Raw genomic sequence first — 24,851 nt, forward strand, 5'->3', positions numbered from 1 at the left:
GTTCAAAGAATGAATTTCTCAGGTTCAGTATCTTCTTCCAACATCATTACTTTCAAAAGAAAAAACTATGATTTTTTTTTTTTCCCCATGCTTCAAACAGGCAGATAAAAGCGATAAGGAAAATTAAAATATTACATGAGTTACTACAGCGTAAAACAAAGATCCAACTAACCTATTTATCTGAGTACTTCTTAGGAGGTCTCCCGTTACTAAGGCAGAAACAACACCCACTCATTATCCTTCTTTCCAACATCCCTCTTGCCTACCTTCAGAAGCATTAAAAGAAAATTTGATAGATATTCTACAGAAGTATTTTTTCTCTTGCACCAAAATAGCAGGTACATTAAGCCATCGCTGTGAGTCTGCTGTCATGACTTGAATATTCGGTAGCCCCTACGCGCTAGGAATGACTCTGCTGTCACTGTTGCATACGGTAATTCGCTTCCCTCTGAGAAGATTCCAGAAGTCTTTCTGTGCTGTAAATGCAAGAACCACCCAACAAAATGGTGCAGAAGGCTCTTTGCTGAGTTATTCACAGGCTTAAAGACAGACACATGGTCACAAACGGACTTTGAAAGTCAACCTATGTTTATCTCCGAAATTACTTTAATAACTTTCAATTCACTCGTACACCCTTCATGCATACACTCTCCAACTTTAGACTCGGCCAAAAACATTCACCTGCACCTAGAACTCCTTTTTCAATGTCATGGCTTTTTCCTTCACATATGCTAAACGCGCTAGTAGAAATTATTTTGAAAAGCAACCATTAAAGGTATGCTAATGACTATGAATTGTGACAGCTGCTGCGGAAAGAAGCCTGTTGGCTCAGGCACAGCACCATTAACTATCTATCATAAAGTACTCTGGACTTGCTCATTTATTACTGCTGCATAGCCCAAGGGGGGAAGAGGGGGAACAGCAAGAGTTTCTTTCTCCGAGGCAAAATCATAAGCCACTTACTTATCCTAATGTCACGATCCCCACTGTTTATCTGCATGATAATTAGGAAAATGAGAAGTAATTAATTTTTATTTATTTATTTATTTACAAACGTGATTTGAATTCTACCATTTATGAAAGAGACAATGCAGTACCTTACCATGCTAACAGACTGGTGGGTCTTCCAAGCTCACAACTAAATCATAAGTATCAGCCATATTAACCAAGAAGTAACACGACGAGCACGTATTACCATCTTCTCTTGCTATGGCTTCCCAAAAACGAATGTTGGCAAACTTCTCCCATATCCTTCCTATGAAATTTTTTAAAGAGCAGACTTGGCAGCTGAAACCACTTTCTGCTTTCAAAATTCATTATAAAGGGAAAAAAAAAAAAAGTTTTGTAGGCTACGTGTTGAAATCAGCATATTTTGAAGGGGAAGGCACCTCCTGAAAAGAAAATGGCTTGGCTTCAATTTTTACATTACTTGTATAAATCAAAGTTTGATTGTTTGTTTGTTTGTTTGTTTTTTAATTAGGAGCAACACAGCCACCCAAATACACAACCTCAGAGAAAGAGAGACTAGCACACACACGTACAACTGTACATACGAAGGCTATCATCACTACATCTCTTGGAAGGAGACTGAATTTCCAGCTACCAACTCCCCTGCACTGTGCAGGACAGAGATGACATACTGTCCTATTGGGACCGGTGAAATTAAACAGCCCTCAGTCTTCACAGGATTGTACTATCAAGAGAATAATTTTTATTACTGAAATAAAATGGTATATTAACAATTTATTAACTCTTACACTTCAAACTCTTCCCTCCTTAGAAAAGGAGGCAGACTGTTTTTTCCCCCATGCACACACTGGCATGCCTACATCATAGAAGTAATAGATGATAGGACCAAAAAAATTCTTAACATCTATACAAAAAAAAACAAACCCACAGACCTAACCATGACATTTGATTTTCTTTCCTCACCCTCTCTCTGAAATACTCTTTTTAATTAGATTTGTATACACCTGCTTTAGATACATTGGCATCTATTGCTACAACACTTAAGCATCTCAACATATTCCAGACATCTAGTGGGACCCTGACACGAAAAGACACGGAAACTTAACATTACATCAAAAACAGAGTATTTTTTAATTTGTCACCTCTCTCCCTTTTTCCCAAGATACCATTCCCTATCAGTATGCCTTTGCTAGAATTCAGATTCTCATCAACTCTATCAGCACAACTACTGGCCTGCTTCAAGTACCGCAAACCATCCAGCATATTTTGTGACACTACGTAAGTGAATCTACAGTAATGACTATGAGAACACTAATAGTAACTCTGTAAGATGGCACCTTTTAATCACGTTTCATTCTAACTTGTGACACACAAATTCTCAAGAACTGTTACCTTTGGTGAAGGTTAAATCATTCTGCCTGAAGATGATTGTTTCACTATCCATTACCTGTTGCAGGCTCTTTGCTACCCAAATGTGATAACTAAGACCGAAAAATGAGAGACAAGGAGAGGGAACAGAACTTTTCAATCTTATAAACTGCATCAGGGCGGCGGGGATAAAAAAAAGGCAGGCAACAGTATTTCACAGTCATCATTTAGTTCTCCTGCGGAGACACTGAAGTTTCACTACTTCAATAACTCATAGCAGAAACACAAATCATCCAATTTTATGCTAATAAATAAAGAATATGTCAAAGTGCACAAAGAGCAGAGAAAGTATTAAAAACTAAAACCAATAAAAATGTCTCGGGCATTACTTACGTTTGTGTTTTTAGTTAAAAATACGACATCACTGTTGCAAATGCTGATAATGTAGATGGTTCCCCCACTCGCTTTGGCCTTATCAACATTAAAGTCAAAGTGCTTTTTTATTTATTTGAAAATATTGAACAGAGCTTTCCTAAAGTGTATTTTCTCTCTCTCCCTCATACAAACACAGCACCAGACCTAAGCTTTCAGAAATGCATAAGGAAAAATGCTTTGTTAACATTGCCTTGGTGGTACTACGGCCGGAAGGTCACCGCCATGCCTTACAGCACTCAAGGTAGAGGAAACCGCTCCAGGGTCCATTCCCTAATTAAGGGATAATAAGCACAAAATAAGCACTTCATGAAAAAGCTTTTGTCCTTATAGTCAAGAAGATAATTTTCTAAATGGGAGAGAGATGTAAAATCGGGTGGCAATGGGACTCTTGAAGGCAAAAGAGCTTCAAGTAGCAGATCAAAGATGAAAATGGCCATCCACCACTAAACTTTGAGCTCCCCAAGAACGCAGGAGAGTCAGCTCCTCCTAAATGAGGCAATGCACGTGTAATTAACTGTTTACCTACCAGTGTCTCACCCTTAATTACCCTCAAGTTTAAAACCCAACGTTGGGCATAGTTGTGAATACCAGAGTTGGTGGGGCATAGTCTATTCATCTGCTGAGTTACAAGGAAATTCAAGATTTTTTCCTCTCCTCCTTCTCCCTCCACTCCTCCCATTCCCAAGAAAAACTGTCACCACAAAACTGCCCAGAAAACAGAGAGACAACATGTCTCCCAAAGGAAAGAAATTTTCCATTATTCCAGGATTTCCGAGGTCTAAGAAGCACACATCCCACTCACTCCTAAACAGGCTCTGTCAACAAAACTCTGTATCCAGATTCTCAACTGCTCTCAATAAAAGGGGAGGTATAGAAAATTAAGGGGAGTTATACAAAAATAAAAGGGATGTCTACAAAACAAAACTATCAAATTAAGCCGTAAGGAACATGATATGTACCACTTTGTCATCTTACTGCTACTCACAACAAATCCTCATGGTTTTTTTAAGCTCGACACTTCAAAAGGAAGGGCCCTTGTCTCAGAACTTGCTTGCAACAGAATAGGCAGAGTCCTGATTATAGCGACTACTACACAGTACACATAGCGAATATCATAAAACAGCAACATCAAGACTGCTAATCAATATAGTGACTTCTTAATAAATAGTGACTTTTTTTTAATATACAGGCGGCTAGATCCTTTCCAAACTGTCCTCTTTCAATGGCTTGGTCCCCTTCTTTCAGCTGGTGTTCCTAGCCAACATACCCACATTACACAGCGAAGAGTCCTCAGATAAGTTACAGATATCGTGAAATAAAGATTTTCCTTAATTATTCAGGTCATCATTAGGAAAACAAATTCCTCTTACTTTCCATCCCCTCTGTCCCCCAAACAACCTTTCTTCTCGGAAGTCTTCTAATTCAACCCAAAGGAAGGAAGATAACTAGAGTACTCTGCAGGAGAGACAAGAGAATATTTGCCTAGCAAAAATTAACCTAAGCTGAGAGTAAACAAATATTAAATGAAAGTCAGAATGAGAGTCTCAAGACCCAGCAAATTGTTTTGTTGAAATGGAGGAGACTGACTGTATTATGTTTCAAGACTTCTGTCGAATGAACATGTTTTAATCCATTGCATGAACTTGTACCATGCCGTGTACAAGGACAAGTCTTGACAACTCTTCGATTTGGCTTTTGTTGTGTCATACAACTGGCAGGGGGTACGTGCTCCCAAAGCCCAGAAGTAATCAAAAGGAGTCTGGATAGGAATATTTAGACACAAGCATTGTGCTCAAAGCTTCAAGAGAACATTATTTAAAACATTCTTTTTGTGATATCTTGAGGGCAGAACCGGGACTTCTCTCTGGAAGAGGGGAAGGTATATGTAAAAAGGATTAATATGCTTACTTTTTGCCCATGCATGACAAGGAATGATGATATTCATTTGAAAAGATAGCATGGCAATTTTGTTAGCCATTCAATAAAAAGGGAGTAGCAAGAACAAATTGGTTAATGAATGAGGGAGGAGAGAGGGGAATATTATGCAGTGAATCTATAAAAATGAACTCAATTTGAATTCAACCAAAAGAACAAATTGATGGAGCAGCAGGCTTTGTAAAGCACTAGATCTTCATCTGGATGCTGAGATAACACAGTGATTAATTTTGCTTCTGTCAAATATCTTGGGGTTTGCTATATAAGAATTAAAAAACAGGAATGCAGTTTGACTAACAAAACACATTCCTCTCACCATTCAGAAAGAAATATTTAAAAGAGAATAAATGCTCACTACATGTACCTTACTTGCCTTCAAAGTTTCCTGTCTTTACCGTGTTTTTCATATCTGTCAAAATTTGACATAGAGGAAAAAAAAAAAACAGTTAACCCAATTAACATATACGAATAAATAAATAAATAATAGATATCTACCTAGAGCATGTTGTCAAGTGAAAAACTGAGGGAAGGAGAAAGTTATTGGTATTATTCCATTGAAACAAATATAAATGTCAGAATGGATGTTGTAAAGGGACAGAAGATAGATACAGGTAAGCAACTTCTTATTCTAGTTCACGGGCACCTAGTAGCAGTTTCAGAAATGAAACAAAATATTTGCTTAACAGTTCAAATGACAGAGATCGTACTGGGATTACAACCTACAGCACAAAGAGCATCATCACCCACAGGGTATTTTAAATTATTTTTACTGTTTAACTATAAAAAGGGGGGGAAAAATTGTCCACTCTTATTAATAAAGCAATTTTAGACATGCAAGTGGGTCTTTACCACTTCTTCAAGGCACATATATTTGTCCAGATAAGGAAACCATTCACGATTTGCAACTATTTGGTAGGAAGTCCCACTTCTTGCATTGCTGGAAATAAATTATTAATCTCTATTTGTATAGCAACAGCTTCTTTTTCATACTGTAGAGTTTCACATCATCTATTTAACATCCCAGAAAAGACAGAAAGCCAGATTCCTATCCCAAACACCTTACCGCTGCAGCAAAACTGCCAGAAAGAGAGGGAGAGAGAGTCAGTGAGAGAAGAAATGCGTGCCAGGAGAGACATAAGCCATATCCATGATATTACGGTTATTCAAACAAAGATGAGCACGTACATCGCAATGGAGTTTACTATTTTCAAAACGTAAATGACTTCTTCGTTGTATCCCGCTTCTTTCTCTAAAAAACCAACCAAACCCCTCTCCCTCAAAACAAAACAAGATAGATCACATCCTCAATATTCAAAAATAACTGCTTCCTCCATTCTTGTCTTTTACCCAAATTACTTTTGCCCACAAATTACTTTTGCCCACAAATCAAGAGTACTAATGCAAAAAGACTATATGCTGCAACAAAACTGCTGTTTCTGAGTAGCAGTAACAACAGTGCATGGCAAAAAGGAACCACGTACATAAACCTGAATGAAATCTTATGAGTAAATCTCAAAAAATATCTACTGTCAAGGAGATTTCAAGAGAAATTTCTACTTTCTAAATTAGAAAACTGAAGAACAAGAGACAAAACAACTGTCACTAGATTTAATTTTGTGCCATGTGGTTTCCAAACCTTAAGTCTAATTTTCAAATATGAGCCTTTAATATTTTCGCTATCATAAATTGTAAATTACAGTCACCAATCATACTGTACTTCTCAGAAACAGCTTGGCCCTCCCTACAGTAAGCAATCATGTTTTGCCTCAGGCTATGTAGTTTACCTCAAATTATTTCAGAATCATCTAAAAAGATTCATTTTTCTATTAAAATGATGAATGAGCTAAATGAGGTATGTAATAAATACTGCAGGTTTGTAAACAGACTTCTTTTCTCTTGAGAACTAATGCCTTAACTCATTTAGTAATTCTTCCCCCTGATATTTTCTAGTGAAGTCATCCTTAAAATATGGTTAGCACAGGACTGTTTGGAAAGAGCAGGAAGGGTCAGAATATAATCTGCTTATGGAAAACAGGGGACCTCCTCTTGACAAAGCTAATGAATTGAGGACAGGAAAAATAAATGCAAGCCTAAAGCAAAGGTCATTGCATAGCACGTGTACGGAGTGACTTGGACCAACCACCCAAGGATGATGGGGAAAACGTCTAAGCAGTTGAGACACAGAAGGGTGAAACACTCTATTTTAACAATATGTATTCAATTACGACAATAGGTCAAACTCCTGCCTAACATAACTCAACGCACTTCAGCTCTAATATATCGAGGAATGTATTTTGTCTATTGATTTCAGTACTCAGAAAAGTAAAAGAAGAATTATACATCTCAAATATGATTTTGCTAGGAAAAAATATCCAATAATCTGATTACCACATTCACCTAAGGTGCAAAAAGTGCTTTTTAATATAAGGATAGTTCTACCAAATTGATTTTTTCAACGCAGAATTTATTAATAGACCTTCTTGTGCAGAAAATAATTTACGAAACAATAAAAAAAAAATACCTCAGCAACAACAGATTTCATTCTCTAACAGGTACTTCAATGAAAGCCTGGAACAATACATGGGGAAATAGATATAATTGTATTAGTATGGACACAGATTTCTAATGATAGCAATAATCAAATTTTAATGTTATGGTTACAGCAAATGAACAGAACAATATTTCTGTGCCTCTTCAAAGGGAAATGAGACTTTAATGTCATTGGCAGCTCAATAAAACCATTTTCTAACATATAGGGTCTTAATGACAGCTCGTTTCAGTCCAGACAGTGAAGCAAATATGTTAACAGTAAACTCCAGGTCATTATAAGGAGATGGAAATACAACAGGTCCTCTGCACTTTGGGTAACTATTGATTTTTTTACTCCATATTCTCTACGTCTCACCCTGACTCACATAATGACTCAAGTGATGGAACGTCAATAAGCTATTTATGGCAAAGCTACCACATTTAAAGCCACTCAACAAGACTACGCCTACCTCAACTATCCACAATTTTTAGATGTGCAGCAAAGATCCCCAATAATAAATACTACAAAGAAGGACAGGTCTGCTGCCTATGCGAGTAAAACATAATACAAGTATTCTTGGAGCGGACAGAAGGATGGGGCCTTCAACTGCACTGGTCTTTGCTAAAGAGGACCACACCAGTACCAAAATACTTTATGCTTAGACTGAAATAAAAGACTTAATTTATTATGAGGTCCTCCTTCAAGACAGATGGGCAGAGAAAACATCATATACATGCTAAGGGTAGGGAAGAAAGAAATATTTTTTATCAGCTGCAGCGCTACAGGCAGTTCTCAAGTACAACTTCAAGCACACAGTGCGCTTTGTCCTTCGGTGAAAACACTCAGGGATATTTTGCAAGTACCATGTCTCAAAACTGACTGTAGTAAAGCTAAAGGTACAAAACCACTCTCTTTGGTGGCAAGGGCAATTCCAGCAGTTTTCTTTTTCTTCCCCCAACAACTTGCCCTCCACACACAGTTCGCAATTTCCTCAATTGAGCTAATTTTGTAGTCAAGCTATCAAGCAGATCGTGGGCACCTCTGCATTTGAAAAAGGCCTCCGGGATGGATATGTAACGCGTTTGCTTCAGTCCACCTCTGCACTGACACAACGGAACAGGAGGTGAACTGCAGTGCAGGATGGAAATGGATAAAAAAAGAGGTAAAGAAATTCTTCCATCAGCAAAGCATCCCTTACACCTAACACTGATGTACATCTGACCCTTCAAAATAACCTTGTTCACTTCACTTGCCAGACAGGAGAGGGGGGGGAAAAAAAAAAAAAAAAAAAAAAGAAGAAGAAGAAGAAGAAGAAGAAAAAAAAAAGAAGAAGAAAAAAAAAGAAGAAGAAGAAGAAAAAAAAAAAAAAAAGGAGAATGAACTTCTAAGTCAGCTTGTCTCAGCATCAAATACCAGCCCCACTGCAATGGAGACAGCAGGACCACACAGCCAGAGATGGGCGAGAAGCCAGAGGAGATGCAAGACCTCACCGGCTCTTCAGCATGCTGAGTCTCACTGGCATTGCTTTTTAAAGACTAGACCCAAATGCTGCAGGATACGGGAAGTTAGGCTATGTCTGAAATACTCCTCAAAGTCAATGGTATCTGACAGCGTTACTAAAGGAACCAACAGCAGCTGGATTTATTTCTGCTGAATTAAGCATCAACAGTTCAACAAATCCTCACACTGACTCCACAAGGGATTTCTAGGGCTTTAGTCAGGGTCTGGAAATTCCACTCTAAATTGTAATTTCTACCTTGGTTAGTACAAACATCAGAATTACTGGTTTGTAAACCTCGATCTCCCCCAAAATTGTTTTTGAAGAAGCTGACATCCCATCAGCCACTTGCCAGTCCACTTTTACTGAGGGAGCTTTCCCGAACAGCTTACACAGCACATCAGTAGTTCAGCTATCATTAGCTCATCTATCATCTCCGCGTTTCTTTCAGAGCTTTTATGAATACCATCCAGGCTTGAAAAGCTGTTACTGGTAAAACTGTCGACTTCCCTTAACATTTTCCACAGAAACGTCACACCTCAGTCCTTGTTTGAGGAGATCTCTGTAAAGTTTTGGCATGGGAGCTTTCAGAAGTTCCTCCACTCTGAAGAGATACGTGAAAACAAATTAAATCGCGCGTGTGTATGTTAGCTTTTATACCTTTTGTTAATTGTTCTTTAAAAGCCTTTTTTGTTATACTTTATGGGGGGGTTTTTTGGGGGGGTGGGTGGGTTGGTTTTTTAACATTAAGCCTGAGAAGTGTCACAACCCTCCTCATTCTGTTCACTTCAAAATTATTTCAGATTTTTTTTAAGGATGCCCTCCTCCTTTGCCTTACCTTGCTGTCCAAGCTCTGCTGACTTCTTTTAGGTTTTTTTGAGAAGTGGAATACTTTCGCTTAAAGAGACAAATGACATCTTTCTGTAGTTCTTCTCACCTGCAAAGCTTTTATTCTTTTAGCTGTTCATTTTAGCTTCATTTTATCAGGTTTTTTTGGTTTGTATGAAGAGTTAATGCTAGCTTTTGGGTTGTTAACACTTAAAAGTTTCCTCTCTCTGAAACTATTAGTAGCAGCTGATGTTAAAATTGTTTAAGAATGGGAAATATTACTTCAATTTAACAATTTTATGTCTATTTATTAAAACTGAATTAGGAGCCTTTGTAAAGAAAAAATAAAATTCTTCCTTTCTAACCATAATTTCTTTTCCTGTGCACTATTTAAACAATTTAGCAGCAACGAAGGAATTAATTTTGTAGATTATGCTACTGACATTTCAGAAGCACTCTTTTTTCCTCCAAAAAGAATCTGACACACCGAATCAAATCTGGGCTCCAGAAAATACCAACCTACCGTAGCAGTTTACTAGAACGTGGAATTACTCATTCTACCTGACAAATAGTAGACACAGATATATCCCCCGGTGCTACAGATTTCATAAATTCAGCTTGGATACACGAAACAAATAAACAGCTAGCATAAGCAATGACGCCAAGGGAATAAAAACGGACCAGTTACAGGAAAATAAAGGAGGTAACTTATAGAAGAACTTGCAAGGAAGGTGAGAATTACTCCATGTTTTAATATTTAGACCCATTTTAAGGAAAAAAAAAACCAAAACAAACAACAAAACACACACCACACAAAGCCTACTTGCTATTTTGGTGAAAATTGCTATGCGCATTTGCTATTACTACTGCAATTTTGTCATTTCCACTATAGTTAGTTCATTCTTTGAAGCGTACGGTAAGATAACAAAGAACTTCAAGACATTTTAAAATTTCACAGATTGCAACAGTAGACGATAAAAAATGAGATGACTACGCCAGGATACATAAATCACTAGCAGAGCTCAGATACTTTGCTTCTCTTCTGATGTGCAATATCTATGCCCTGTCATGCCTATGTTGCCACAAAAGCATGGTTTTGGTAGTCAGATCTAAAACGCCAGGCAGCGATGCCGTCACCGCGGAAAGGCAGCAAGTCACGCCGTCCTCCATGTGAGGGGACATCCTACAGGATTTTAGGGTGTTTCCTTCATTTCATTACCACCATTTCTGTGTTCTTCTTCCTACTCAACGTGCAGCGACACCACACACCTTGAAACAACACTCCCCAGGCTGATAAGGTTCAAAATTAGTTAACAGCAATTCCCGGTTGCTTCACGTAGGCAGTGCTAACTTAAATATTCTAGAGTAAGTAAAAATTAACAATAAAATTGACATAATGGCTAAATAAACCAGTTTAATATCCGTTATAAGAAATCTCTCAAGCGTTTGGCTGATGAGAAAGGTATAGTGTGCTTCTCAAAAGCACAGTGCTAACTACAGTAGTAAGTGAAAGATGCAAACCCCCTGGTAATTATGCAAATAATATTCCCCATTATAAATCTTCAGCTCCTCATTAGGTTGAGGCCACAAAATCCTTGTCTCTCCTGCACAATATTAAGAATCCAAGGGCTTAAGGCATAAGACTGAGGCTGTACCTTTGTCGTAATTCCTCTCCATTTTCCTTTGTTCCCATATTTTAAAATGACAAAACAGTAAACATTTGTTTACCATACTGTAACTATTCTTCAACAATAATATTACCATAGAGGTGAAAAAGCATTGGGAAACATCTGCAAGAGATACTAATACTCAGGTGTGCATAGGTGAAATTTGGTTTTAAATTGTGATTTGGAAAAATAACATGGGCAATAGATTTTTACTTATAAAGCGTAGATAAAGCTATTGCTTATTGAAGTGATTGGTTTAATATGTTACCAATCGATAAACCTTAGAAAGCTTTGATTTTATTTCAGATACAGAGGGCCAAACAAATATTTATATAGATGCTGACATAAGTAATCCCATTTATTTTAATAGGAATGCTCACATAAGAATTTTAAACTCTTTGCTCTTGAAAATACCAGTTCATTTGCTATTTATACTCAAGTAATTTAAAATAAATAAATAAATAAAAAGGCATATTCATACCTCAGAGAATACTGATTATTGTTACAAAGAAGAGTCAATACAGACTCAATATAGCAAGCAGCCACTATATATAAGAAGTTATAAATCTGCCAGACATTGGAAATGGACTGAAACATATAGTGTCAGTTTTCAGAGGAAAACAGCCAGCCATATTTTACAATTTCCTTGTCAGGAAGTTTTTATACATCAACTCTAATGAAATACGATTCTTTGATACAGAATTTTTCCACTAAGCTGGTTCCAAGGTTTGAGACAATCATCAGAAGTTAGACTTTTTGTTGTTGTTTCTGAAGTCTCTCATGTGCTAGAAAACAGTACTTTAACTCTTATTGTTAGCCAGATTTCGAGCCCAGAAAGATTATGGACTGCCTTTAAATAGGAATTAATTTCTAGAAAAGTTCTCTTGTATCCTGTAACTTCTTAACATAGAATACCCAAATTTAATGATAGACCTAGACTATCACGATACTCTTCCACCCGCTGAAAAAAGACATTTCATATTACCAACACACACAAGAAGACATATTATATTTGCAACCTTCAGAAAGGTTAGGCTCTTTCTAATCAGCTATTCTTAAGACAGGGATATTTGACAAAAAAAGAAAGAAAATAAAATGACATAATATTAACGAGTAATAAAGAAAAAAATAACAAGACAAGATCTGCTTTCCTCCTCTACCGATAGTCTGAAACAAGTCTGAAGGCATGGTGGTTTGAAAAATCTGAGACTGCTATAAAAGCTTCTGAACTTACAAAACGCTGTGCCTTCTGACGCTCCTCTTCTGTCGCAGCTCGCTCTCGAAGAATGGCTCGAGTCAAATGTTCATTTGAAGAAATCCTTTCTCGTTCCAGAAGTTTGCCGAACTCATCACGTACATACATTTGTTCTTGTTTCAATCTACAGAAGGTGGAGGGAAATTTAGATTGAAGGTATATTTTCCAAATGTAGTTTAAAAGAACACAGGCACAGTCATTTTAAAAACAGTCACTGTAATAAATTATTATCAGCTTAAAGACACCTGAATATGAATATTCGCTAAAAATTCCAGAAGTCTATTTCAGATTAAAGTGTCAAAATCAGAATACACAAATTTAACAAGTCTTAGCAACACTATTAAATCACACAAAACACAATTCCTTCAATAGCTTTATGAAAATATGTATGTTTAAGTAATAAGAATAGGCACGAAGCTCGGTTGGTTGGTTGTGTTCTGGTTTTGAAGAAGCCTTTTCCCAGGAAAATCCCTCTCTCCACCAGCCAGTGGGCACCCCACTTCCAGCTAAAAGCTTTGTTCTTTCCTACAGTGGGATAACGCTTTCCTATCTCTGGACACACCACAAACCCAAATACTGCATCTATCTACCAAGCTGCAAAAAGACCGAAGAGCCATAATGAACCTTTCCCAGCAATTTGAGACGATGAGATGAAAATAGCTATTGAACTTATTGCAACAGAGTTAATAAAGGCAACTCCAGGCCCAGAAAACTCTCAACATTTATACGTCACAAACCATAAATATATTTGAAATCTTCGCTATAGTACTTGATATAAGCACACCATATCTAATTTTCATGAAAATAGATAGATACAAATTGTTTAGCTAATAAAACTTATCTGTTGCGTGTATGTTGTGACACTGAACCCAGAGTTAGCATTAGGGAACTCAGAATAGTAATGGCAGTATCAAACACTGGTTTTCAAATAGATTTTTGAAAGAGTGATGGAGAGGATGCTTAAGTATTCTCAGTGCATTTATACGTTGTCAAGGGAGCTTCAGAGAACAAATCATAATGAGTAGGGTCACTTTGTAAAAGGTACTAGCATTACAGTACATTAGATTCTTCCCTAGGGAAAATATTTAAGTGAGGTGGGGAGGAAAAAAGACAATTACAAGATGTATTACTTCGGTGCTCAGACACAACCCCCTGAAACGCAGCAACCAACTGGGAATCTTGATAAAAAGTTTATTAAGCAGCATCTTCAATTACTCTAGCAAAAAAGTCAGATTATACAGACATGGACCAAATTCCATTAAGTGATTTCCCAAGGTCCCCCAAATTATTCCAGCAGCATTGATATAACAAATCCTTCACACAATCAATGGTGCAGTCAAAACACGCTGGTTGTCTTTTCGATTGGAGAAATCATGTTTTCTCTAAAAAGAAAAAAAGTGTCAAAATAGAAGCTTCAGCAGCTTTTTCTTGTGAGAGACAGCAGAGAAAAGCATTTAGCATTTCCAGAGACTGAAGTAAGCTCCTTCCTCATCCTTTCTGGACTTTACTTCCCACAAGTGGTTTTCCCCTAAAAACGTCTCTTCTTTATGCATACTGTACTTAGCAGAGTAATTAGAGTCTATGAAATCAGATAATATCTGAAAAAGGCTGCCAGAGGTTTCCACATTACAAACTTCACTAAATTAAAAAAAAACACTTAGATGTTTACATCTAATTCTTGGCAAATTATTCCCATACTTGACACGAGCTCAGTTAGTCTTCTCAAGTCTTCTCCGTCTTGCCCCCGGAATTGTGAACCTTCGCGAGGTCTCCTCTCAACCTCTCTTGCAAAAAGAAGAAAGTCAGTTTTCCTAACGCTTAAAAATAATGGGCTCCTAATGTCAAGATAAACCCTTTGAAGGCTTAACCTGACTGCTGTTACATTCAGCTTCCCTGCTAAGTACACTACAGAGGGACGGGATGTTCCTTTCTACTTTTGCCAAAACTCCGCGTGTCCTTTACTGCAAACTTGCTACAAGACGATGACCCAGAATCTCGTCTACATTCGCGAGTCATCTGACTCCCCACCCTACGGCGAGCTATTAAGAAGCTTTTCATCAGAAGCTCCCACATCCCACAGAATTAGCAGACAATAACACAGCTGTGGGCACGGCCACACCAGCGACGGAAGGGATGGCTATATAATGCTAGTTTCCCACAAGCAGAGAGCTCAGGGCAAGAACTGCTATTTCGACCTTAACCACCCCATTTAAAATTAGTCCAGGTATCTCAACACTACCTTGTAACCATTCCAGTTTTGAATATCTTCTTGGCCATGAACAGCTGTATCCTACCACGGCAAGAGAGGAAAGGATGGGGAAAGGACACTCAAAACGGGCACCTATAGAATCCTGCCAAAGCTGCGTGCCAAACCTAATCCCATAAGTTACTGGTTTCCAAGTTCACTATGTGATAAAGTCCCAGAAAAAGGATTCTGTGTTGGCAATTGCATCTCACTGTTGTTGCCAAGCCGATTCCCCAAGGAACTTCCATCGCAAGGCAGTAACTGATGGGAGCGCAGGGAAAGTCCCGCACTTCCAACTCCCACCTTTGGCAATAATGCATTACCTGTTTTTAACAAATTACTATCCACCCACCTCCTTTTTCCCCACTCCACATGTAAAATGATATTACCGAACAGTTAAGTGATGTACTCTTCCCCAATATGTGAAGATGAAAAACAGTATTTAATACTAGCTTATTGATACTAATACCAATACTGATGTGAAATAGTCACATTGAAAATGTAAAGATTTTATCTACGCTGTTCATAACAGTTCATCCAAATTCAGTTTTCTTAGTTACGGACCACCCTTCCTCCTTAAAGTGCAATTTCTTGGTGTCCTCAAAAATGCACTTAAAATGGTGTAAAAGTCAGCATAAATACCATAGAATCGTTAAGGTTGGAAAAGACCCTTAAGATCATCAAGTCCAACCGTTAACCCAGCACTGCCAAGTCCACCACTAAACCATGTCCTCAAGCACCACGTCTACCCGTCTTCTAAATCCCCCCAGGGATGGGGACTCAGCCCCTGCCCTGGGCAGCCTGGGCCAGGCCCTGACAGCCCTTTGGGGGAAGAAGTTTTTCCCCATACCCAACCCAACCCTGCCCTGGCGCAGCTTGAGGCCGTTCCCTCTCGTCCCATCGCTTGTTCCTGGGGAGCAGAGACCGACCCCCCCGGCTCCAGCCTCCTTTCAGGCCCTTGCAGAGAGCGATGAGGGCTCCCCTCAGCCTCCTCTTCTCCAGGCTGAGCCCCCCCAGCTCCCCCAGCCGCTCCTCCCCAGCCTTGTGCTCCAGCCCCTGCCCCAGCCTCGCTGCCCTGCTCTGGCCATGCTCCAGCCCCTCCATGGCCGCCTTGGGGTGCGGGGCCCAGCGCTGAGCACAGCATTCGAGGGGCGGCCTCACCAGTGCCCAGCGCAGGGGCACCATCACCTCCCTGCTCCTGCTGGCCACACCAGTCCTGATACAAGCCAGGATGCCCTGGGCCCTCTTGGCCACCTGGGCACACTGCTGGCTCATGTTCAGCGGCTGTCGACCACCACCCCCAGGCCCTTTCCCGCCGGGCAGCTCCCAGCCGCTCCTCCCCACGCCTGCAGCGGTGCCTGGGGTTGTTGTGCCCCCAGGGCAGGACCCGGCCCTGAGCCTTGCTGACCCTCACCCCGTGGCCTGGGCCCATCGCCCCAGCCTGGCCAGGGCCCTCTGCAGGGCCTCCTGCCCTCCAGCAGATCGACACTTCCACCCAACTTGGTGTCATCTGCAAACTGACTGAGGGTGCACTCAATCCCCTCATCCAGATCTTCAGTGAAGATGTTGAACAGGACCAGCCCCAGCACTGAGCCCTGGGGAACACCACTGGTGACCAGCTGCCAACTGGATTTGACTCCATTCACCACCACTCTCTGGGCTCGGCCGTCCAGCCAGTTTTTAACCCAACACAGAGTGCACCCATCCAAGCCGTGAGCAGCCAGCTTCTCCAGGAGAATGCTGTGGGAGACAGTGTCAAAGGCCTTACTAAAGTCCAAGCAGACAACATCCACAGCCTTCCCCTCATCCACTAAGCAGGTCACCTTGTCATAGAAGGAGACCAGGTTAGTGAAGCAGGACCTCCCTTTCATAAACCCATGCTGGCTGAGCCTGATCCCCCGGTTGTCCCGCACGTGCTGCATAATGGCACTGAAGATGATCTGTTTATCCATGATCATCAATGATCACCAAGATGATGTTTATCCAAACATAAAACTGTAAGCATTTACCGGGTCATCAGGTAGGTAGCAGTTTTGCAGCTAAGCAGTAATGCCTTGCATAAATTGATCATCTTCATCCAAAACAACCACCAAAAAATACAAACCCACACCCCAAACCTCACTGCTGTCCCTATTCCACCTGCAAGGCTGCAGCAGAAGTTCACCTTCTGGAGATTTGGGAACCTTCTTGTAATCTCCAAACTCAATTTATACTTGCCCCATTTAAAGACATTCACCTCGGGGACAAAGATCATTTTAAGACAACAGCCTTGTCCGCTCTTCCATTTTTCATGCAAACAAAATCCACGCTTTCAGCATTTTATAAGAAATGTTTCCCTGATGAACCCATCAGATCTTCCCTGCAGCTGTTGCAGAACTACATGCTCCATTTCCAGAGGATTGCACTTTGGTGATTAACTAATACTTCCTATTTTTTTTTTTTTATTCCCTGCTGTTTCTAGATAGAAGATTTAGAATGCCAAAGCATTCGTTAGTTTGTTAGCAGAAGCACCTTGCACTTTCATACCACTTATCAGTTAGCAGGAGTCAGTCATTTATTTCCTCACATAAGACACCTTAACCTTTCTTTTGCAATAGTATCACTAAATTTTGTACCACATGGAACTAATGTTAATATTTTTATTTCTGAAAGATGCAAGACTGCTTTCCAAGAAAACCCATTACCAGCCACCTTCCAGACTAATAATCTCCATTTATCATTCACAACAAATCTCCACCTTCTCCAGTTTAACCAGTAATTTTCTAAAGGTGCCAAGTGTTTTAGTAGCCATTGACAAGATTAGGCCTACTGTGTTTCAGTTGTTTTAAAGTAGCTCTGTTCTTATCAAGTTATTTATTCTCTGCTGCTATTTCCCTTTAGTAAAGGTCTATTTCATCTCTTATTTTCCATTTGCTTCTATGTAACAGATTTTCTCTTCAAGATTTGTTGCGCCTTTGCCACTAATTTTACTTCAACAGTTCCAGAGCTGTCTGGATTCCCTTCTACTCCCCCCAAAAAAAAAAAAAAAAATAAATAATCAGTCTTTGGTACCTGGGGGGGGGAAAAAAAAACCAAAAAAAACCCAACAAACCAACCAACCAAAAACCAAAACAAAACAACCAACCAAAACCCCATCTGTTTAGTTTAAAACATACCAGAGTAAAGAAAATTGAAATTCCCACTTGACTTTTAGCAATTCTCATTTTGACTTCTTGGCTTCCTTTGGCTCCATGACTTTTGGCATAAAGCTTTCTTTGCTGATCCGTATGTCTGCATAGTCATCTGTCTTGTGGACCTTTTGATCAACTGCAATCCTTTTTGAAGGCAGCTATTCAACCAGCAGCCTTGGGAGCTCTTTCCTACGTGACTTTTCTTCTTGTCTGGTTCTGAAATACTAGAGAGTTTTCACAGCTTTGTCTTTTCAATTCTTTGGATTTGTCTTTGTATTTCCAACTCTCCTCTGCATTCCTCCTCCTCCTCTCCTCTACATGAAGACTTCATCAGCTCTTCATTTCAATTGGCCTAACTAGATGCCTCCTTTCGTCAAGACGTACCTGCTGATGTCATGAAGCAATTCTGCAATTTATGTGCTCATCTCTAGGAGCAAAAGCTTGCTCCTTCACTAGAGGCTAGCTGCAAGCCAAACTCTTTCCCTGCCTTACTGCGTCTACAAGCTCAAAGGCTTGGCGACGTCTGTATATCCAGCTTTGCCAATGTGTTCAAGAGTAGTTTTATTAAACTTCTAGACCAAGGCACCTGAGTCAAAGAAAGTTGTACAGCAAACATTTTACTGATTTTTTTTCCTTCCTTGCATGGCGTTCTACCATAGAAGAAATTTATACTATTTCATGATCAAATTTTATACAATTTAGGCCAAAAAGTCACTTGAGAGGTTCTTCAAAAACATCCCAGACTGCCTTGCTTATGCAGCACCTTAAAGCAAAAATTTCAAGTCTTCCCTATCTACTCTACTCCTCACTCACGTGATCGGGTATGTAGCTCATCGTACCTACAGAACAAAATATAACCAGTTAACTTTCTGAAGCACCCACCAGACTTCTTCATTTAGGGCAACTTTTATTCACAAAAGAGGCTTAAACACCCATCTCAACTGATTTAAATTCACCAGAGTTTTAACAAAAGAAGTAGGATTTTGAAGTAATTTTCATTTATTTGAGTTACATAATTGGGTGGCTTGTAGGAGCTTAATGAAACAAACACAAGGCAGATACGTACTGATCTCAAACATTTGCTTGCATCAACTTACAGTAGTTTTCTTCCTTGACATTACAAATTCATTTTACTGGCATTCAGCATGTACCGCCGCTGAATAAAGGCAAACATCAGCTAAATCTACAGTAATAAATTATATTATTATCTAGCCAAAAGTAAAAAAAAAAAAAATAAATAGATGCACATCTGCAATTTATAAGGAGTTAAACAGCACAACTTGCCAGTACAGTCCACTGCTCCAAGAATTCCACATAAACAGATCACTTAAAATGACATTTTTAATTACAACAAATATAAAGGCTCAATATAATGGTTCTCACGTTTAAGCACAAAGCTCTGGTTAACAGACAAGAAACATTATGCGTTACACTGATCATTTATACAGAAAGAAAGAAAGTGCTTTAAAAAAAGTTGCTGAAACAGCAGAGGAGGCTGCTGGCTATACATTTTTCTACACACTGATAAGTTTGAATAAAATACTTCTAAATAATTATGAAATACTGTTTCAAGAAGTGTACAGCTATTTAGTTACAGTAGCTGATTTAATGAAATAAAGTGTGCAACGCTATCGCTTTTCCATAGCGCTATTTGAAAATACACATAAAGCATTAACGAGAACCTCTACGTACTAAAGTCTGGATTAACACTTCACAGTATTTCATGCTCTCAACTGTTTTATAGCATACAATCATATACAGAGAGCAGCAACTCCTGCTTTTCTACTGCACTGTCTTTTAGGACTTCAATGCTCTGAGTTAACGCTATGGAGAAAATTTATTCTTGCATGACACTTGTACTTTTTGCAATTTAGTAAACAAACACCCAGTGATTAAGTCACTTATCTTTTTATTACACCTAAAGCTTCTAGCACTCTTAACTTCTACATCATAACTTCTTTCACCCATCCTTTAAATGTTTGATGATCATCTCTCACTTTATTAAGTAGAAAGAGCTCTCACAGAAGCACGCAATCCCTTAGGCTGGAAGGGACCTCGTGTGATCACCTGGTTCAACCTCCCTGCTCAAGCAGGGTCAGCTAGAGCAGGCTGCCCAGGACTGTGTCCAGTTGGGTTTTGAATACCTCCACAGATGGAGACTTCACAACCTCTTCGGGCAACCTGAGCCCGTGTTTCACCACCTTCACAGTGTTTTCTTGTGCTCAGGTGGAATTTCATGTGTTTTGGTTTGTGTCCATTGCTTCTTGTCCTAATCCCCAGGTCTCCCTGCTTGCCCTTCTCGTAGATGGGAATGACATTTGCTTTCTTACAATCTTCAGGAACCTATTCTGATCGCCACGACCTTTCAAAGACAATCAAGAGTGGCCTCACAATGGCATGAGCCAGCTCCCTCAGCACTCATGGGTGCAACTCATCAGTCCTCACGGAACTTCTCTATATCCAGTTTAAGTGTTCCTGACCTGATCCTCCTTCACTATGGGCTAAGTCACCTGTGCTCCAGACCAACCCTCCGGTCTCAGGGCCCTGGGATTCCTGAAAGCTGGCCTAACAGCACAGGCAGAGGAAGAGAAGGCAAAAGTGGCCTTAGAGCATCTCCACCTTCTCTACTTCTTCTGTCACCAGGGGCCCTGCTCCATTTAGCAGTGGGTCCACATATACCCCAGTCTTCCTTTTGCCATCGATTTTAACACCATATTCTGATATTCATATCTAAATAGACATCTCCATCTATCCATAGATCTATCTGCTGGTAGATAACTAAAAGTAATTAAGTATTTACATTAGTATAAAGCAATAGCAAAACAAACCTTTACTTGTGCTATTCATGTGAACACAAAGTTTACAGACTGAAGACAGGAAAATGTGTGCATACCTTCCTGAAATTTTTCTTTGAACAATCAAGTACACACAAAGCTCAATTTTTAGCTTGCTCAGTGGTACTTCAACCTGTTTTTATCTTGGAAGCAAGAGTGCCTCCTTGCAGTCAAGGACTGACATAATTAACCTACCGGACGTACTTATTTCAACTATGATATTTCAAAACAACATGCTCATATCAGCTCCCATCCTTGTTCTAGACATTTGTTTTCAGTACAAACCAAACGTGTGAATATTAAAATCAAAAAACATACTACTGAATACCTCGAAAACGATATGTTTGGGGTTTTTTTTGTGCTAAGATGCACAGATTCATTTGTTATATATGTTTTAATAAAAGCATGCTTTCCGAGTAGAAAATGGGTCATGTCCTGACTACAGACACTATAAATATAGGCAATATTTGGGCATTAAAACATGGGGTAAAACAGCTTTTGTCAGAAGACGAGAAGTTGTACTGGCTAAAACTGGACACAGCTTTGTACCAATCGCCTTCACAGCACTGCACACACCCTGCTTACCTCAAACCAGAGAATAAAAAATGCTCTGCCGGAGGCTCTTATTGCCTTTAAAGACTGGACTTAAGAGCTTAGTTAGAGGAGAAAAAAATTATTGAAAATTCCTTTGTAATGAATACTGTGACAGTTACCAAGCTTACTTATTTGAATGAAAAACTTGAATCCAGATCCCTCTGGAAAAAATTCCTACATTCAGGTAATCCCCATCTCACTGGAGACAGCAGCCCATTGGATTCACTCAGAGCAGAACACCATTGCAGCCATTAAAATTACCGAACACAAGATGCAGACCTAGATATACGAAGTTTGGATTGGCCTCAAAAAAAAAAAAAAAAACAAACCAACACCCAAACCAAACAAAAACCCCCAAAAAAACACAAAACAGAAGTATGATGGAACATTGCTGTCATTGAGGGAAAAAAATCCTGGAGGAAACTGCAAGAGGCTAGGTAAATCCTGATACACCAACCACCAAAGATTTATGTATCTCACAACAAACAGAGGCATAATAAGAATTTGGATATTTTTTGTTATCATATTTAGGTTCTACTATAAGACAAATTTTGGACTGTTTTATTCCTGAAGTCACTTTCATCAAAATAACATTTGCAGTACACTCCATTTAAATCAGATTCTGTTAAAACTGAACACAAACCCTACCACATTATTCTCAAGGAGCAATCTCGCACCAGCAGACAGATGAAAAAAAACTCTGAAAGCTGCTCTCGCGTATATAAGCCAATTTGTTCATAGATCTAGATTTTGAGAGGTGGGCAGGAGGGAACGAGACCAAAATCGAAGTAAGTTATACATGTAATCAAAACATCTGTCCCAACCATCTCCTGAAGCAGATCTTCAGACCAAAGCCAAAGGGGAAATACCCAATTTCAGCAGAATAACCTTTCTGCTTCTGCATTCCCCTTTTTTATTTATATTATTTTTCCTATAAAAGCAGTGAATGTGAGATTCTAGGTGGCATTTGTTATTATACAGCTTTTGAACTAGCCATGAACACACTACATGCAAGATTAAGTAAAAGAGAATCTATATATGAATACACCAACAGTTTTGGAGCATTACCTAAGACAGCCTGGAATGCTTACCCCACATCTCTGGGTGGAAAAATCTCTCTCTCTGCAGCTATGGAAGAGCCCAAATTAATTCAGTTATGGCATTTCCTCAAGCAAGTGGTACTGATTTAGCCCAAACGTGAATGAAGAACAGCTGGAATCTCATGGCAGTGACAGTGTACCATACATTGTCACCGAACAAACAGGCTACAGGTGAAAGCACCCAGCTAGGACACAACAGTCTCATCAATTATGGTTGACCATCACAAGCAGCATAAAAAAACCCCAATAATCTCAATTGCTTAGTTCATCTTGGCCATTTACTGCAGCTGAAAGTAGAGGAAAAGTAACTATGCCTAAATTAAGGCATATTAAGGCATAAATAGATTGAACACATCTATATGTACCCCACGCAACGCTACAGGCGTGGGGAGGAGCGGCTGGGAGCTGCCCGGCGGGAAAGGGCCTGGGGGTGCTGGTCGACAGCCGCCTGAACATGAGCCAGCAGTGTGCTCAGGTGGCCAAGAGGGCCAATGGCATCCTGGCTTGTATCAGGACTGGTGTGGCCAGCAGGAGCAGGGAGGTGATGGTGCCCCTGTGCTGGGCACTGGTGAGGCCGCCCCTCGAATGCTGTGCTCAGCGCTGGGCCCCGCACCCCAAGGCGGCCATGGAGGGGCTGGAGCGTGGCCAGAGCAGGGCAGCGAGGCTGGGGCAGGGGCTGGAGCACAAGGCTGGGGAGGAGCGGCTGGGGGAGCTGGGGGGGCTCAGCCTGGAGAAGAGGAGGCTGAGGGGAGCCCTCCTCGCTCTCTGCAACGGCCTGAAAGGAGGCTGGAGCCGGGGGGGTCGGTCTCTGCTCCCCAGGAACAAGCGATGGGACGAGAGGGAACGGCCTCAAGCTGCGCCAGGGCAGGGTTGGGTTGGGTATTAGGGAAAACTTCTTCATAGGGAGAGTGGCCAGGCCCTGGCCCAGGCTGCCCAGGGCAGTGGGGCAATCACAGTCCCTGGAAGTGTTCAAAACAGCTGTGGATGTGGAGCTTAGGGCCATGGTTTAGAGGCAGACCAGGCAGTTAGGTTACCGGTTGGACTCAATGATCTCAGAGGTCCTTTCCAACCTTAACGATTCTATGATCCTATGATATTTAAAGACTTAATGTAGAAAGTTGCTCTTTAGGTTTTCAGAATTTTATATTTTCTGTATAGATCAGTTTAAAGTAATTATTTCTATTCAAATGAAACTAGTATTAAATAATAATATTAAAATAATACAAAACAAAATAGTAACAACAAAAATAGTTGCTATATTATATAATGACTTAAAATGAATAACTGACAACTATTGTATAGGGTCCAACACAGTAAGTGAAGTCAAACTATGCAGCTAGCTCCTCTCTCCCATTACTGTGCAGCAGAATTAGAAATTCAAGGAACAAACAAGAAAGCATCTCCGATGGGACAAGCAGTCTGTTTGCTGTATCTCTTTTAGGAAATACAAAAATACATTCCAAAAAAAAAAGCATGATAAAACTTTGCTGCACTCTGAAGAAAACTTCAGTCCTTTTCAGACCTATTTTTAAAATGAGTTCAAGAGAAGAAAATTATTAATTTTACCACGTGAATTTATGACACGGTACTGTAATCTTGCACAGCATGAAACATGTTAGCCACACTAAGATGAATAATTTAATTCTCAATCCAGAAGAATTCCCTCTATTGTTTACTTCAAAATATCCATTTCTGTCATTCTTGAAAAACACCTGCAGATATTAAAGATTATCATTAAGGAAAAAGCACCTTTTAATTCACAGACAACAGCAACACACTGAGATATGTTAAAAAAAAAAATTAGTTTTGTGCTTCAAAGGCCACTATACGCTTTATTCTAAATTAATCCAGAATCCATAGGAATTGGTAAACAATACTATATTAAACGCAAATATAGCGATATGTCATTTCCAGCCCTTATTACAGCTCTTCAAAATTTATGACACTATCAAATATCAAACATTTTCTTTTCGTTACTCTGCAGGGAAATGATTACTTGCCAGTTGTTAGATCTTTATTACAGTCTCCAAGCTACACAATCTGATGGATCTGTGGTGATCCAAGATAAACTCATTCAAGTCCAAAGCATGAACTGTGTCATTTTTCATTACCTCCAACCAATCAAAATGAAAATATTTCCTGTTTTGAAGTCCACTATCGGGAAAATCATCCTCTCCTCTATAAAACGTAAAAAAATCTAAACAGGTATTAGCCTTCAAAGTTGGAAATGATCCTTAAATATGAACTCCGTGTAAGAAGACCTAAAACTAAAACATTTCAGTATCAAAAAAAAATACATGCGCTTTATTACAGTGACGGGGGAGGTTCTAATGTTAATTTTATCCAGCTTCCTTAATCTTTCATGATCTCTGAACACTTCCATTTCTATATGATACCCTCTCAACTCAAAAAGCTTATCCTGA

At 39.6% G+C, this 24,851-nt stretch overlaps 1 protein-coding gene across 2 annotated transcripts in view; it reads right to left on the bottom strand.

Annotated features, from left to right (window-relative positions):
- The window catches only part of CHCHD3 (coiled-coil-helix-coiled-coil-helix domain containing 3), a 164,268-nt gene that overhangs the window by 93,443 nt on the left and 45,974 nt on the right, over positions 1 to 24,851 (bottom strand). For both annotated transcript variants that reach the window (XM_082310170.1, XM_082310169.1), the window contains exon 4: positions 12,465 to 12,609. In XM_082310170.1, the coding sequence (XP_082166296.1) occupies positions 12,465 to 12,609 (145 nt within the window). The remainder of the gene's footprint in view (positions 1 to 12,464; positions 12,610 to 24,851) is intronic.

This window comes from Platalea leucorodia (genome assembly GCF_965183815.1).
Source record: "Platalea leucorodia genome assembly, chromosome: 4".
Lineage (NCBI taxonomy): Eukaryota > Metazoa > Chordata > Aves > Pelecaniformes > Threskiornithidae > Platalea > Platalea leucorodia.